The 14,158-nt window shown below is 46.3% G+C and overlaps 3 protein-coding genes and 1 non-coding gene across 4 annotated transcripts, besides 2 other annotated features; 1 reads left to right on the top strand and 3 right to left on the bottom strand.

The window, feature by feature from the left end:
* Positions 1-236: 236 nt before the first annotated feature.
* On the bottom strand, positions 237-308 carry NFIA_004900. The gene has a single exon. It is a non-coding gene; the product is annotated as a tRNA-Arg (tRNA).
* Positions 309-1,358: 1,050 nt separating this feature from the next.
* Positions 1,359-1,399: a microsatellite.
* Positions 1,400-3,762: 2,363 nt separating this feature from the next.
* On the top strand, positions 3,763-4,386 carry aspf34 (cell wall protein PhiA; the record flags this gene model as incomplete). Its single annotated transcript, XM_001259026.1, has 2 exons — positions 3,763-4,060; positions 4,127-4,386. The coding sequence occupies 2 exons, from the start codon at positions 3,763-3,765 to the stop codon at positions 4,384-4,386; spliced, it is 558 nt and encodes a 185-aa protein (XP_001259027.1).
* Positions 3,786-3,822: a microsatellite.
* An 816-nt stretch (positions 4,387-5,202) lies between the features above and the next one.
* Positions 5,203-5,722, bottom strand: NFIA_004880 (ribonuclease III domain-containing protein; the record flags this gene model as incomplete). Its single annotated transcript, XM_001259025.1, has 2 exons — positions 5,203-5,438; positions 5,491-5,722. The coding sequence occupies 2 exons, from the start codon at positions 5,720-5,722 to the stop codon at positions 5,203-5,205; spliced, it is 468 nt and encodes a 155-aa protein (XP_001259026.1).
* A 5,545-nt stretch (positions 5,723-11,267) lies between these two features.
* Positions 11,268-11,547, bottom strand: NFIA_004870 (uncharacterized protein; the record flags this gene model as incomplete). The annotated part of the gene is made up of 2 exons (XM_001259024.1): positions 11,268-11,287; positions 11,346-11,547. The coding sequence occupies 2 exons, from the start codon at positions 11,545-11,547 to the stop codon at positions 11,268-11,270; spliced, it is 222 nt and encodes a 73-aa protein (XP_001259025.1).
* Positions 11,548-14,158: the final 2,611 nt, after the last annotated feature.

Genomic DNA, 14,158 nt, shown 5'->3' with positions numbered 1-14,158 from the left:
CATGATGAACCTGTTGTTTTTTCCTTCTCGAAATTGTTCTGTCCCGCGATGCGACCAACAACGTGGAATGACATATCACATTTTCCGAGCACTTGTGGAGAAAGACGTTGAGACATTGAACCTAGAAATAGTACCAGCCGCTTATTGGTGGCTAATTAATTTAATCTTGTTCTGGTTAGAATACCCACCTTCCTGGTGGAGGAAAAGGAAAATGAGGTGGGTAAAAAGCAAAAAATTGACCTACGCAGGATTCGAACCTGCAATCTCTTGATCCGTAGTCAAGCGCCTTACCATTGGGCCAGCAGGCCTTGTTGAATGCATGTTTTCATATTTTGCTACATGTCCCAAACCGACGCTCTGCACCTCAATGACCTCTGTTCAGAATATTATCTACGTACTCAGTCTTCATTGACATGAATTTGCTTTGTTTATTCATATATCAGTGCCTTGAGTTGTCAGTGTTCATCATATTCTGGTCCCGGCCCGCGATTTTCAGTTTGCATGACTGTGAAACTCAGGGGACCAAAATCCGGTGGAATATATATATGTTGTCGTACCTCGAGCCAGAAGAATCAAGATCAACAAAACATAAGATGTCACCCAGATAAATCATACACTAATAAAGTAGCCCGATGATTTATTGTACTAGTGATTAGTCTATCAGGAAATTCCTACAGATATCCAAGATTCTCGTAGTCGGCACCGTTCGGAGCCGGAATAGGATCTGGCGCAGCTCTCCAAAACCTAGAAATTCAACCTTTCTGGTGACCGACTCGAAGGGCCAGTGCTATTCTTAATTCATAATTGATTGCACAGCATGACCCCTTAGTAGGAATAGCAACGTTCACGCAGGACATATCGCAGCTCGTCTGCATATTCCGGGAGATGTGTGTGCGACCCTACAGCCATTGGCGTTTACGATACAATTCCCCGGAACTTGAGTTGCAGTCCGGATTAGGTTATGGTTTACATGCAGGGATTAAAGGCGCTTGAAACTTTATAAGAAGGCCACCGCGTCTGCATGTCATCCTGATCGCCGGAAGGTGGCGTGCCTCATTTGAATTATGCAATGTAATCCTGCATCCTTCTGACAGTGCCATCCCATTCCTTCGGGCCTAGACAAATACGCAATGATATGACGGGAGGGATTAGAGACCCTTTTAAGAACGATTCTTTGATATTGTCAACGATGAATTGCTCTCATAGAAGTGGGTTCTTCTCAACTCTACCGAAGAGCCAGGTTCAAGAAGGGCGGTTTGGGCGGATGCATCTTTGACACGGCAGGATTATCGAAAAGGAACCAGTGAGGTGATAAATGATTTCATGGGAAAGCCAGAAGCTGCGAGTAGAACTTCTAATATCCAGTCATATCCAGTCATATCCAGTCATATCCTGTCATGCCTTTTCTGGTAAAGTGCTGACCGGGTTACGAAGCAACAGAACCTAACTCCCGCATCCATCATAGTTTTTAACCCCAGACAAAGGTCCTCCAAAAGTATAATTTGTATTATGGCCACTGGTTATCACGTCGGGTTGCGATCAAAGAACGGCGGAGATGGTGTAGTCTTATATCTAGATGCAGCTGCAAGACCATCAGTAACATTGACCATAGTACGAATGATACTCTATACGAAACCAAAGAAATGCATCTCTTCCTTGTGGTATCTGAAGACTCGCTGATGGCTGCCCATGACAGCTAACCAGGACAGCAGCTGAGTCCTCAGGACGCGCGAACTTCATGTATATAGCGAGCCATCTCGGATCTTCGGAGAGCGAGATTGCGTAGACGCAGCACCTCACTTTCCTGGAATAACGTTCTGTTATAAAAAACGCATATTCGTTTCCTCAAAAATCTGTGCGAATGGACATAGGCATCTGTCGAGAATAGCTGGCTAGAGTGATCGAGATGGAACATTTGTGGTAGGAAACCTTACAAAATGGCTCTAGGCGTAAAAACAGTGAGAAGGGCTTCGATGCGCTGTCTGAAAGGAAAAGGGGAGGAATGATGATCGCTGTAGTCAATGGATGTACAGACAAATCATCCCCTGGCTTCAACGGGAAGCGGGAAGAAAGTTCCGCGGAGAAAGGTGCATATGCGTCTCAGAATTGAATCACCAAATGACAGCAACAAGAGTCGACAAAGTCCACACCCGGCGATCCAGCGACTTGAAATCCAAGACCTCCAAGGTATGACCAACATCGGCGTCTCGGATGGTCTGCCGGGCTTCTGCCGGGGTCTACGGACGTCCTACTGAGCACGACTACGGAGTACCAGGCGGGGATTATCACCACGTGCAACTTAGCCTTCCAGTAAAAGCACAGCTATAGGTACATTTCTGCAGTTACATCATAAGTACTGTCTTTAAGACATCTCCTGAGACAAAAGTAGCTCTCTTGGTGCAGATTTGCAGCTATTGAGGTAAATAGTCACCGTTAGTGTGAATGTTGTTGAACCTGAGTCGGAAGATGGATGCATTTGTCGTCCAACATCGCTAGCTCTCCGAAAGTTATTATGGTCAACGACTACCATCTCTTCAGATGTTGCCTAGCATTCCCTTCTTGAGGCATATGCTATGCACGAGGTTGTGATGTGTAATAGAAGCTAAGACGTCATACAGCAGTACTGATGGAGAGAATGTTAAACTGACATAACCATTATGTAAATAGTTAATTAGATGAGACACCTGACTCCCTTTTAAGTTATTATTTCCGTTCTCTCGACTGACGTTAAGATGAGGTTGAAGAACTAAATGTCCACTATGGCTGGTGATCAGCGCGTAGTGTATTTAGTGCATGACTAGGATCAGTAGGATATCTCTCTCTCCGGGGTGTCCTCGGTAGTCGGTACAACATTGGGACTTCCACTGACCCCTATTTACGGAGTGGCGGTGTAGTCTGTAGCCCAGGCAGTCATGTTTAAGATTAGTCCTGTTCTAGCGCCAGTTCATTCCACAGTTTCTACTCCGTACAGTAGTGATCAATTTCTGGGGAGGAGGAAACTTCTAGTCTATTAATTGCACCGGCGCTGGGGCATGGAGTGGGCATTAGCCACTTAGGGCATCTCCCGGTGATCCCGTCCCAACCTCAAGACCGATGTCTTAGGAGTAATCAATTCCGGAATCTCGGATTGGGTCTGAGTCTCCCACTGTGGGGAACACGGAGAAACATGTGGAGTTACTGAATAGCAGGGTCCGCAAGTATTGCCACTACTGTCAACGTCGATCATGCCACTACGTACCTTGCGGGACTCAGGTACTAAAAGGGATGGAAAATGTTTAAAGGTGTAACAGTCATATTCTGCGTGTTTTATTCTAGAATGTGAGATAGTATACCAGGATGAAATAACTATATAACAGAGTATGAATAACCTCAATGTTATCCCACAGCATCAGATGAACTGAGGTGATTTTCCCCATATTTCAGGGAGTGGACCCACTATTGAAGTCATCTGAAGAACCAAATATAGCCATTGGCTAACGGAGCACAGAAGGTATGACCACATGTCCAGCGTAGAATAGGCTGCATGTCTTAGACAATTGCTTGGCGATGTTGGCACAGTCACTAACTCGTATCCTGGTTTCCATGTTGTGTATGGGAACCCTCGGATGCCGAGGATCTCCTTGAAGGTATAAAAGGCTCAATGCTAGCCTTGTCCCTCTGACATTCAACAACAACAACAAATCAATCACTCACAGCCAGTTCCAAACTCAAAAAACCTCGTTCTAAACCACTCGTTCTCAACCACCCTACAAACCACACAAAATGCAGATCAAGAGCTTCATCCTCGCCGCTTCGGCCGCTGCCACTGCCTCCGCCGCCGCCTGCCAGGCCTCTACCAACAAGTACTTCGGCATTGTCGCCATCCACTCTGGCAGTGCCGTCCAGTACCAGCCCTTTAGCGCTGCGAAGAGCAGCATCTTCGCTGGCCTCAACTCCCAGAACGCCAGCTGCGACCGCCCCGACGAGAAGAGCGCCACCTTCTACATCCAGGACGGTTCCCTGTACCTCTATGCCGCCTCTGCTACTCCCCAGGAGATCTTCGTCGACCGCTCTGGCATGGGTAAGTCACATCTACACACCCTCAAACATGGAAAGGGAAAGTCAGAAACTGACAGGAACTCTACAGGCCAGGGCAAGATCGGCTACACCACCGGCGCTCAGCCAGGCCCCAAGAACTCCGAACGCCAGGGCTGGGCCATCGACGACCAGAACCATCTCCAGTTCCAGGGCAAGGACCTGATCGCCTGCCCCAACAGCATCGACGGTGCCTGGAGCATCTGGGCCGATGCCGGTGTTGCCAACCCTGCTGGCAACAAGGACTGCGTCGGTATCGCTGCTCGTGTCGAGGATGTTGCCAACCCTAACAGCTGTGTCTACACCCAGTAGATGACAACGTGAGCTGGGTCTTGCGGTCTACTGACACAGTTGTTTGATTTGAGCGTTGCTTTTGATTTCTCTCATTGTTGCAGCTCCTAGTCGAGGACAGTGCTTTCCTGTGCTATATCACTCCTTTTACATTATATATTATTACTATTCAAAATATAGAAGGTGCTTTTGGTGCATCAGCCAGAAACACCACTTTGAATCCCATTATTGCGACTTTATCTAGGATGCTGTTGTAGGTTTGAAATGATCATGTGAGATGCCAATCAGTTATGCAAGCGCTACCACATGCGTCTTACGCATAAATAATGTGCCTACGTCTGTTATCCCCAGAATGTCTAGCCTATAATTACGCTACAAAGTGTTGCAAATAGAGTAGACTCCGAGATTAGCCATCGTTTTCCATTAAGCAAAAGACTCCATATAACTATCAACTACTTGCACAACCAACACCTGATCACTCTGCATCCCATCAGTCTTCTTTCTTCGCACACAACAACACCATCTCACGTCTGTCCTCAGAACTGCAAACCCGCCACAGCGAATAACGCCTTCATGGCTCTCAGACGTTCCAGGCCCGCAAGGGCACCCAAAGGCCCCCTCGTACAGGGCCAGCAGCGGATTACCACGTGCATGGACAGCAAACAGGGACCCCACCCCTACTGAGCAAGCATTTGGTCTGGTCCTGGAAAGCTGTCCACATCATCGGGCAATCCGATGCGGACCCCGCGCGAGGAGGCCCAAGGGTGCCCTTGCGGTAAGTAACAGATATCGAGTCACGTAGACTCGTATTCGCTTTGTTCACGCGCAGAGATAAATTCACACTGGCCATCCCAGGTTCAGGCTCGCCATGACGGCTCGGACGGCCTGGACGTCCATCTCGCTATCGAGATAGACAGCGCCGAGGATCGCCTCAACTGTTTGAGCCATCACTCCCGGGGACACGCTGGCCTGAGACGGATTGATGAGAATGAGGTTCTCCAGTCCAGCTTTGGAGCCGGTTTGTGCGAGATGGGGGTTGCTGGCCATTGATGAGACTATCTGGTTGATGTAGCCTGTGATTCGATTAGTAGTCCATCTCAGGAACATTTGTGAGGGGCAACAAACCTCGACTGGCTTTGGCTTCGTAGCCGTCCATCACGAGGATGAGTCGCAGGACCGCATCGCCGATTTGAGCCAGGTCCTTGTTGCCGTCGGAGCGATGTGCTCGTCCGGTCAGGGCAAGCGCGCCGGCGCTACGGAGAGCTTCGTAAAGGATTGCACGATTGGTGAAGTCGTAATGGATAATATCCTCGACGAAGTTAGCTCTCTCGTCTAGCGACATGTGAGACGTGGCCATGGTTGATCAATGGAACTTTAACGGTGTATTGGATGAATGTGGATAGAACGGAGAGTGTTGAAAAGAGAAGTATGAGCACAGGAGATGGAAGATGGAGCAGAGAAGATGGAGAAAAGAGGGGAATGGATGCCTGTTTATAAAAGTCTCGTCTATAGTCATTTGTGATGTAAGAACTGCGGCAGACGCTGCGCCGCAATACCAGGCATACTCCAAGGCGTATCGCCTGCATCATTGAGGCGGTGGTCGATTGGCTATGCTATGACTCTGTCAACCGTAGAACCACTCAACTAAAAGGCGTCTAGGCACGACCTCTAGCGTATTAGAAATAGTAGTGAACAGGCCGATGGAAGTGAGTTCTGCAATATGACTGCGGAACAAACGTCGGTCCACAGTACGCAGAAGAGCCAACCACATTATATGTGCCTCTGTGAATGGCCAGCCACTTCTTAATCTCTGGTATATCATACGTCTGGATGACAGTCAGGTCATTAGCAACCTGTCGGCATGAACCACGGTCGAAGCATGCCAGCGGGACCAGCCGCAGCAGAATGCTTCTCAATTGCTCCAAGCTTCCACACACTCTGTCTGACTCTCGGCAGTATCATCTACTCGCAGATCATGGCTTACTTTTGAAGACCTCTTCGAACGGCTACTCCCGTATGGCCTAATTTTTCCACTATGGAAGATACTTTACTTTCACCCATTTCTTCCCTTCCACCAATGACCTGGTGTAACTCGAGCTAATCTTTTTAAACTATTGGCGCCTTCCACGAAACCGGACAACACGCGGCCTTGTATCGTCCATAGGCACCGCAATCTGCCGCACAGAAGTTGCTAAGATGTCCTGTCGTTCATCGAACATCCATTTTAGAACGTCGAAAATTTCTGCCACTTTTATAATCGACTGGAAGTGTAGGCTTCTCAGGATGTCGTCTTTCAGATCATTACATGGGTCACTTGCATCGTGTCCGTTGAATTAAAGGAGCGTCGTAAGGTGGTAATGTCTTTTTGAAGTGTTCAAAATGAGCTTTGAAGCTGTTTGCCGAGACTACTTCTGAAATTTTCCTTTCTATTTCGAAGGCAAAACGTCTCTTCCCCAATGCACTCGTCGAAGAATTTCGCGAACCTGACATTGTTAAGGTCTTTGTGGTCGGAATGTTTTGGCGAGTATGTAGCTTCAAATGCAGCTTTGAGGGCTGGATGCATGATGCGATTGGCAGGGCAACCGTTCCCTGATCCCACTGAAGGAGTCATCCTCCCAGCTAAACGTTCAAGAGTGTCGATTGCCACCCATAATCTGAACGCATTTTTCTTGGTCATTATTGGGATCTCGTGAGTGACGTCTTTGATTTCAAGCATCTGGTATAGGGCAGACATAAGTTCCTCAACTGATCTTGTAGTGGCTTCCTCCGAAACAGGACGTCGAACTTGCTACTGAGGCCGCTGTTGGCTACACCTGTAGCTGGATCGAATTCCAAGGTTACTCCAATGTTCCATCCTCTCTCGCGAGAACAACTCTAGTTCTCGCTTGGCTTTCTCGAATTGCGCTCTGCTTCGGACTACAATCAGTAACTGAGCATGACTGAATGAGTAGGAAGCGATGATTCGATGCTGTTCTCGAGTCATAGCTCCAATGTTTACCGTCCAGACAACTGTTACGGGCCATTTCTTCCTCCCTCTCTTCCTGCTTGGTATATCGACACTGACGATGTCCTTGTGCGGTGCATTTTTCAGCAAAGAATTCTCCAGGTAAGGCACTCTGGCCTCGTGCATAACCTCGGCGAACGGTGACTTCCAGCATCGGGACTCGTTGCAGAATATAATCGCAACTTCTGGACCAACGGGGAGGATAGGATGTATAAAGTCTTCACTAGTCGTCCATATGAGCTGACACCTTTCTCCTTTCATCTCTGCACCGAGGTATGATTGCGTATCACCCTCAAAATCCACCAGCCTGTCGTTAAGAAAGAATTCGTAGCCATTTGCCGCTTTCCAGATCTGAAGGGTGTAATTCTCGACAGAGTGTTTATATGTGTACGCGGCAGCGTTTTCATCCGGATTTTTAGCATCTTCTAGGATATTCTCGTGGCTTGTTTCCAAGAGATACAGCAACAGCTCGAGCCAGAATTGCTCTGGTTCGCCGGACCGGCCACTCTTTCTGGACGCTTCAAACTGTCGCTAGAAGAAAAAGTCGTTCTCACGGTAGGGGTTCTTGACTTCGTCTCTGTACTACTCCGACCGCCTAAAGGACAGATTCATGAACTGGAAGAGAATATGAAAGTCCTTCTCAAGGATATCGATATGACCAACACCGTTGCTGACAGCATCTGTAATCTTGTTGAATATCACGCTGGTCTTCGACTCTAGCTTCCTGAACAGATGCTCTATTCTCATTGGTATCCTTCGCGTTGTGGTATAGATTTTGCGTGCCGCAGGTCTTTGAAACTTCTTTGAGTCAAAATTGCTCACTGATCAGGTCGAAAACATGTACGATTCCATGATTTGTGAAGCTATATCCCTCTTAGGTGGTAACCTGCGTCATGGTCTGATCATTCGTACTTCTTGCTTTGGCTCTCTTATGCTCAAATCGCGTCAGAATGAAGCGGGGGATGTAGTGATGGTATTGGGTTATCTGAGTAACAACCCCTGAAGCCATGTTGCAGTGTTTTGGGGACTATTTTCGATTAGTGTTTGCCTTCATACGTCTTAGGCTTACCTGGAAGAGTTTGGACACAGTAGCGATGGTTCCCCAAGCAAACAAGCGGACATCAGACTACTTGTTGTATTTATACGAATGCTCGAGAAGCCAACTCAGTGCGGGGTTGCTTAGGATAGGAATGACCGTACTCTCAGCAAAATAGACCATGAACTATTACTGTATAGGCATTAGCAGATACGAATATGAATCAACTTGTCGCATGCTTTTTTTACGAACCTTTGGGAAAGTGGTATTCTAACTCTGGTACGTGTAACACTGCTCTAAGAACTTCGATAACGATCTCCAGGAGATGAAAGGGTAGAAGTATCCGTTTAAGGAGATGTGGAAGCTCCCCTCTACTTTCTTTCACCAATTATGTTAGCTGGCTACGCTGGAGGATGCATCTATGCCAAGATGGATGCCCAATAATAGGTTGATCTGGATATCTGCTCTCCAGGCATGGGTTTTATAGGCGGTTTCAACTGCCGCCGGCCACTGTGATGCCGGCTGTGACTGGACAGATCAGGGTGTCCCCTTATCGAAGCCATATTCTGGCACCTGATGAGTATATCGTAACCGAAAACCACTGGCCAGGTTTCATTAGCCGCCCAGACAGCACAATATGCTGGTTACCACCATGTTTTACGGGTTCGGTCCTGCACAGCCATCTTCCTTCCCCTTTCGGACTATTGCATAAGCTGATTCAATTGTGTCATGAGCTGATTTGTTCCTCCTTGTATTGGAGACACATCGGTCTCTTACTTTATTACTCAAATTGGCATAACCATGCGATGGAAAGGGGGCTGTGACAGTCTGAATGAGTCGCAGAGTCGCTATAAGAGACTCGTAGTCTCCAGTTCACCCGCCTCTTTCCTGTCGTTTAATTTTCCTCCTTGCTAGACACCTGATATAAGCCGACCTCTCTATTGCATCGGTTCTGAAGAGAAACTTTGATCCATCTGGCGAGATTTTAGTGTTCTTCGGTACGATTCATATCATGGAGTACTTTTTTTTTTGGAATAGTTGGCATACTGCCCCCAGTTTTGGGTCTTCTAAGAAAAGAGAAAAGGAGTATCAGCGAGATGAAGCAGTTGCTACAGAATGAGAGCGATATGGAGAAGCTGGTCTCTGGTTTGAAAAAGCTATTGGATGGGCTTAAAGGAGCGTCATTTCATGAAGATATCCCTGAATTGAACAAAAACCTTTACACTTTACTTGAGGAAAAATGTACGAACCTATACGATGAGATGAGGCAAATCAAAGAGACATTTCAGCGTCACAAGAATCGTCAGGGTAATTCTTTTCTTGCACTTTCAAGTGCCTGGATGAATAGCCGGAAATTGCGTAAATTACAGTCTGAATTTGACTCCCTTAACAATATTATTGTTCGGTTTGAAAACACTCTGCAGTTAATGTGAGTTCTCTACTTTTATTCCTCATTGCCCTCTTTCCTTCTTGTTCTTTTCCGTTAGTGACATCGAGGAAATTCGGCTAAATGATGAACCCCCAGGCATCGGTCACGCGGCGTGAGAAGGGAAGACCATAACATTGACATGTCGAAAATGACCGAAATGATCAGCAGTACCATTTCAAAACAGTTTCAGGATTTGAAGAAGACATTGCCCTTATCGCAGTTCAACCGATACCGAGTCAATAAACCTGGGAAGGCGTATCAAATCCGAAAGACGAGGGCATACAGGCTTAAGTCTCGTCAGGTTTCTGAAGCGTTCGAGAAGGGTATATATCGCCGGCAAGCGGAAGGCAGGTGCCGCAATTGCGGGTGGCCTGGACATTGGGAAAGGGAATGTGGCGAACCTTGCGGTAAATGTTCGTAACTAGAAGCATAAAACATTTGCGTCTGGCGCTGACATTGTATTCTCCAGGTTAAGAGAGTGGCCATAGAGTGTCCCAATGCCGCAATGATGTTTTCTGCTTCTATTGTAAGTTGATTGTGGAACTTGTGAAGGAAGCTAACCATGAGCCCATGTAGGTAAAGAAGACGGCCATTTGAAGGGTGACTGTCCACGAAACAGACACTATTGACCTATCTTTCTGAAAGAGAATGGTACGAGTTCGGCCCAGCCCAGACTGTGCTGTCTTCAAAGACCTAAGAGTTCTCAAATGGGCTGTGCAAGCACAATGTTAATGGAGGCGTTCAGTCCAGTCATGCTTGTGTTACTCCAGAACATTCCTATGTTGTCATTTATTTGATGGAATTGAATTTGATTTGTCAATTTGCAGCGCCCATTATACAGCTAACCTGTATAAGCCTTCTTTAGCGCTACAGTAACTGCACCTTGTAGAATGAGTCTCGCACCAAGTTTCAGTACCATAATGATAAGTAGTCAGTGGCTGTTAGGGATCACAGAGGCATAGTTATTTATTGTGGCGGCTATAGCATCGGTCTCTGAAAGCACAATACAAAAGCTCTGGTGTATCTGGTTCTGAGTATTTCTTCAGCTGGTCTGAGGTTCGATCCATTTGGAATTTGTTAAGTATCTGATGTGTTTTTATATCTGTTTGATATGCCAAGATAGCGTTCCTTATCATTATCTGTGATTGAATATAAATCAAGAGCTTCCCAGATTGCTATCATCAATAACATTTAGAAAGGAGTGCGACATAGTAGTTTAAATTACATCACCTAAATCTTGCTTTTTGTCACAGTCACCAACATGAAAAATGGGCAACTGAATATGATCCAAAGTTTCACCCATTAGTCCGTAAAGAGACACATCCAACTAGAATATAATCATGCATCTTTGCAGACCAAGGAAGCTCCGTCCAAATTTACCACCCTACCGCCATCCAACCACGACCAAGTATGCCGTGCATTTAGTGTCACATCTATGCCTGGTCGGAAAATTCTGCAGGCAGTATTCTGCTGGAATGCTGTGAGCTGGGTGCTTGATGCGTAAACAACACCATTGCGTGCAACTGCTGTTTTGCCCCAGAGTGATGCGATGGTATGTTTGACACCATCTGCTCGAACAGCCACGTTAGCGTTGGCACCGGACTGGTCATTGGTAAGTTGAACAGTCACAAGGGGAGTCTCAGCAGAGGCGGTAGCTGAGAAAGAGGAGGTAAGAAAGGCAAGCGCAAGTGCAATGTTGATAGAGAGCTTCATTTTGATTTGGATCTGTCTGTCAATTTTTCCCCAAGCAGAAACTAGGGCTTGTTCTGAAGGATAAGACGAAACCTCCTTCTCTTTTATAGCGCTCTAGGTTGCAGGAAATATTTCCTGTGAGGTAATGCGTGGTCATAACTATTGATCCTTCGCCGTCTTCATCCATTGCGCATCAGGAGATCAAGAGGGCGCAGCGCAATGTCTTCTATGGATGTTCATCTGTAGGTCCAGTAGATTGGTCTAGGCAGCCTAGGTCGAAATCATCTCTTTGTCATGCAGTCCCTACTGTTCTGGAATTAGAAGTAACTGCATACTCATGCTCTCATATTGCCTCCCACTCAAGTTGAATTCCATTGTGTTTGCAAATTTAGCGTAGTCACTGATATCATGGGGTTGGTGTTCCATGGTTCCGTAATATCTGCATCTTGGATTGACTTTAGTAAGAGGTTCTTATCCGTTTGCAGCAGGGTACTGGGGAGTATGATTCAAGATAACCGTCATCGCATAAGACTATTTATATCTAACATAAATGCACATGTAGGTGCAATCAGTAACAGTTTGATTAGATTCAGCCGGTCTTCCCTGATCTCTATGTGTATGAATATATAGGGCCCAAGTTTCCTAATTCAGGATCTGGCCCCACATCATTTGTGGGCAGCCTAGGCCTAGGTAAAGCGCAGTAAGCTTATTAGAAGTATGGGGCAAGGTGATTTTATTATCTAGTCATATTATTACCGCAGGCAGCTGAAGCACAGACCATTCCAGTTGTTTCTCACTTCTCATTAGGTATGGTAATGTTATTTAATTGTAGTATTAATTAAAGTTAAACTGGGCCCAAAAATTCCCGGTTGCTTTTCCCTCGTGAAGAACAGAGGTACTACCCATAATGTTAATTAATGATGTGGCTCGATTGAACCTATGTGTCATTTGTCTATCGCAGCCGGCGCTGCTTGGATACTGGCGGCTGGTCAACCTAGGCCCTAAGAGTCATCTATAGAGAATATATGGCGGACTGTTTGCACAAGAGCGAACATATGCTGGCGGAACGGTCGATAGAAGATCAATCTTATCCCTACTTTGCCCGCGTTCCTATTCTTGATGGACTTATCTCTAATGACAGATCTTGCAGCTCGCTCCTAGACCTTATTCAAAATAAACAATCAGGAAATTATCACAGATACACACTAGTACATTAGCAAAGAGTTCATGGAGACTAGAAGCGAAATACGGAATTGAGCTATTCACTACAGAAGCATTTGCATCAGGTCATTGATTTCTGGATGAGAGCATACCTCGTACGAGGTGGTTTACGGATGATGGCATGTTGCAGTTCGCAGTAGCCTCCTTTGGTAATGGAGGCAGCCAAGACAATAACGTATTTGTTTGTAGGCACAAAAAGACATATAACTGATCATCTTCGCGTGCTCCCCAAGGTACATTAGCCGTTTAGAATCCGTTGATCTTCCCCAAAGCATCCCAGAGTTCCGAATAGCCAGGTAAGACCATCGAATGGCTTCGAATACCAATATAATCATCCGCCAGGATAGGGAATTTGTAGTGTAGGGAAGATGAGAGACAATGAAGGGGGGATGCTGGCTTACCTGCTGCTCATCGAAAGATAGTGGAGCGTGTCTACGTCCACATCTAAATGAGTATGGAAAGTCCGTAAAATCCATGATAGTCATTCTTTCAGATAATAAAGATGAAGTAGGCAGAGTGAATTATGATCAACCATGACACTTTAAAGATCTAGTCCACCAGTTGATAAAATCAGCGTGGTTAGTATTTAGGGCGACAATATGTACCCTGTCTGACCATGATGGTGGCCATGTCGCATGAATCTTCTGTGAGTCTATCATACCTTATTTATCACATCAGCACACCTGCTTATAGGAAAAGAGATTGTGTAAGAGATCATGAACCAAGTAGTATTGAATGCGCCTCTCGACTTAGATATGGGCAGGAAGTTGATATGGTGTCGAAGCTTATAGCTCTGTGGTGGCGAAACTGAAGCATGGCCTTGGCATTAATTTGAGTTTGGATGAGAAGATTCAGGAGCAGACCCTAACATTGAATTTAGTGTCGATAAGAGCACTATGGTTGAGCACGATGAGAGAAAGAGACTTGGATGTAGGCTTTTCCACATGCCAGTTTGCTGCTGACCAAAGATACTCCGTCAGTATGCTATTATCTATCCCCACATCAACGCAACTTTCTAGTATACTGCAGAATCGAAAGGATAAGTGCAAAGAGGCATTATTGTTAATGGCCTTTGGGAAAACAGAAGAATAACTGCGATGAACCAATGGCAAAGTAGGAATTAGAAGGATAAATGTCAAGACTGAGTCACGTGGAAATCTGCCTCTTGATTTCTTTGCCAGCGGGTAAGATCTACTCCGGCAGCATAGCGCGGCTACTTTGAATATCCGATCCCGTTCCCAGCTGGGTTGATGTTAGTAAGCAGGTTTGCAGCCATCGAATCACCCCGCGCCGGTTGCCCTTCCATAACCGATCGCCAGCGCGGGGAGCCGTGTGTCTGCCTGCCTTCTCAGGCCAGTGGAGGAAACGGAAATACATATCTGCCAAACGTCCCAGTTGACCCGGATGATCA

This window comes from Aspergillus fischeri, genomic scaffold (genome assembly GCF_000149645.3).
Source record: "Aspergillus fischeri NRRL 181 1099437636265 genomic scaffold, whole genome shotgun sequence".
Taxonomy (NCBI): Eukaryota; Fungi; Ascomycota; class Eurotiomycetes; order Eurotiales; family Aspergillaceae; genus Aspergillus; species Aspergillus fischeri.
The sequence above is the reverse complement of the archived record's forward strand: the minus strand, read 5'-3'. Positions and strand labels throughout refer to the sequence as shown.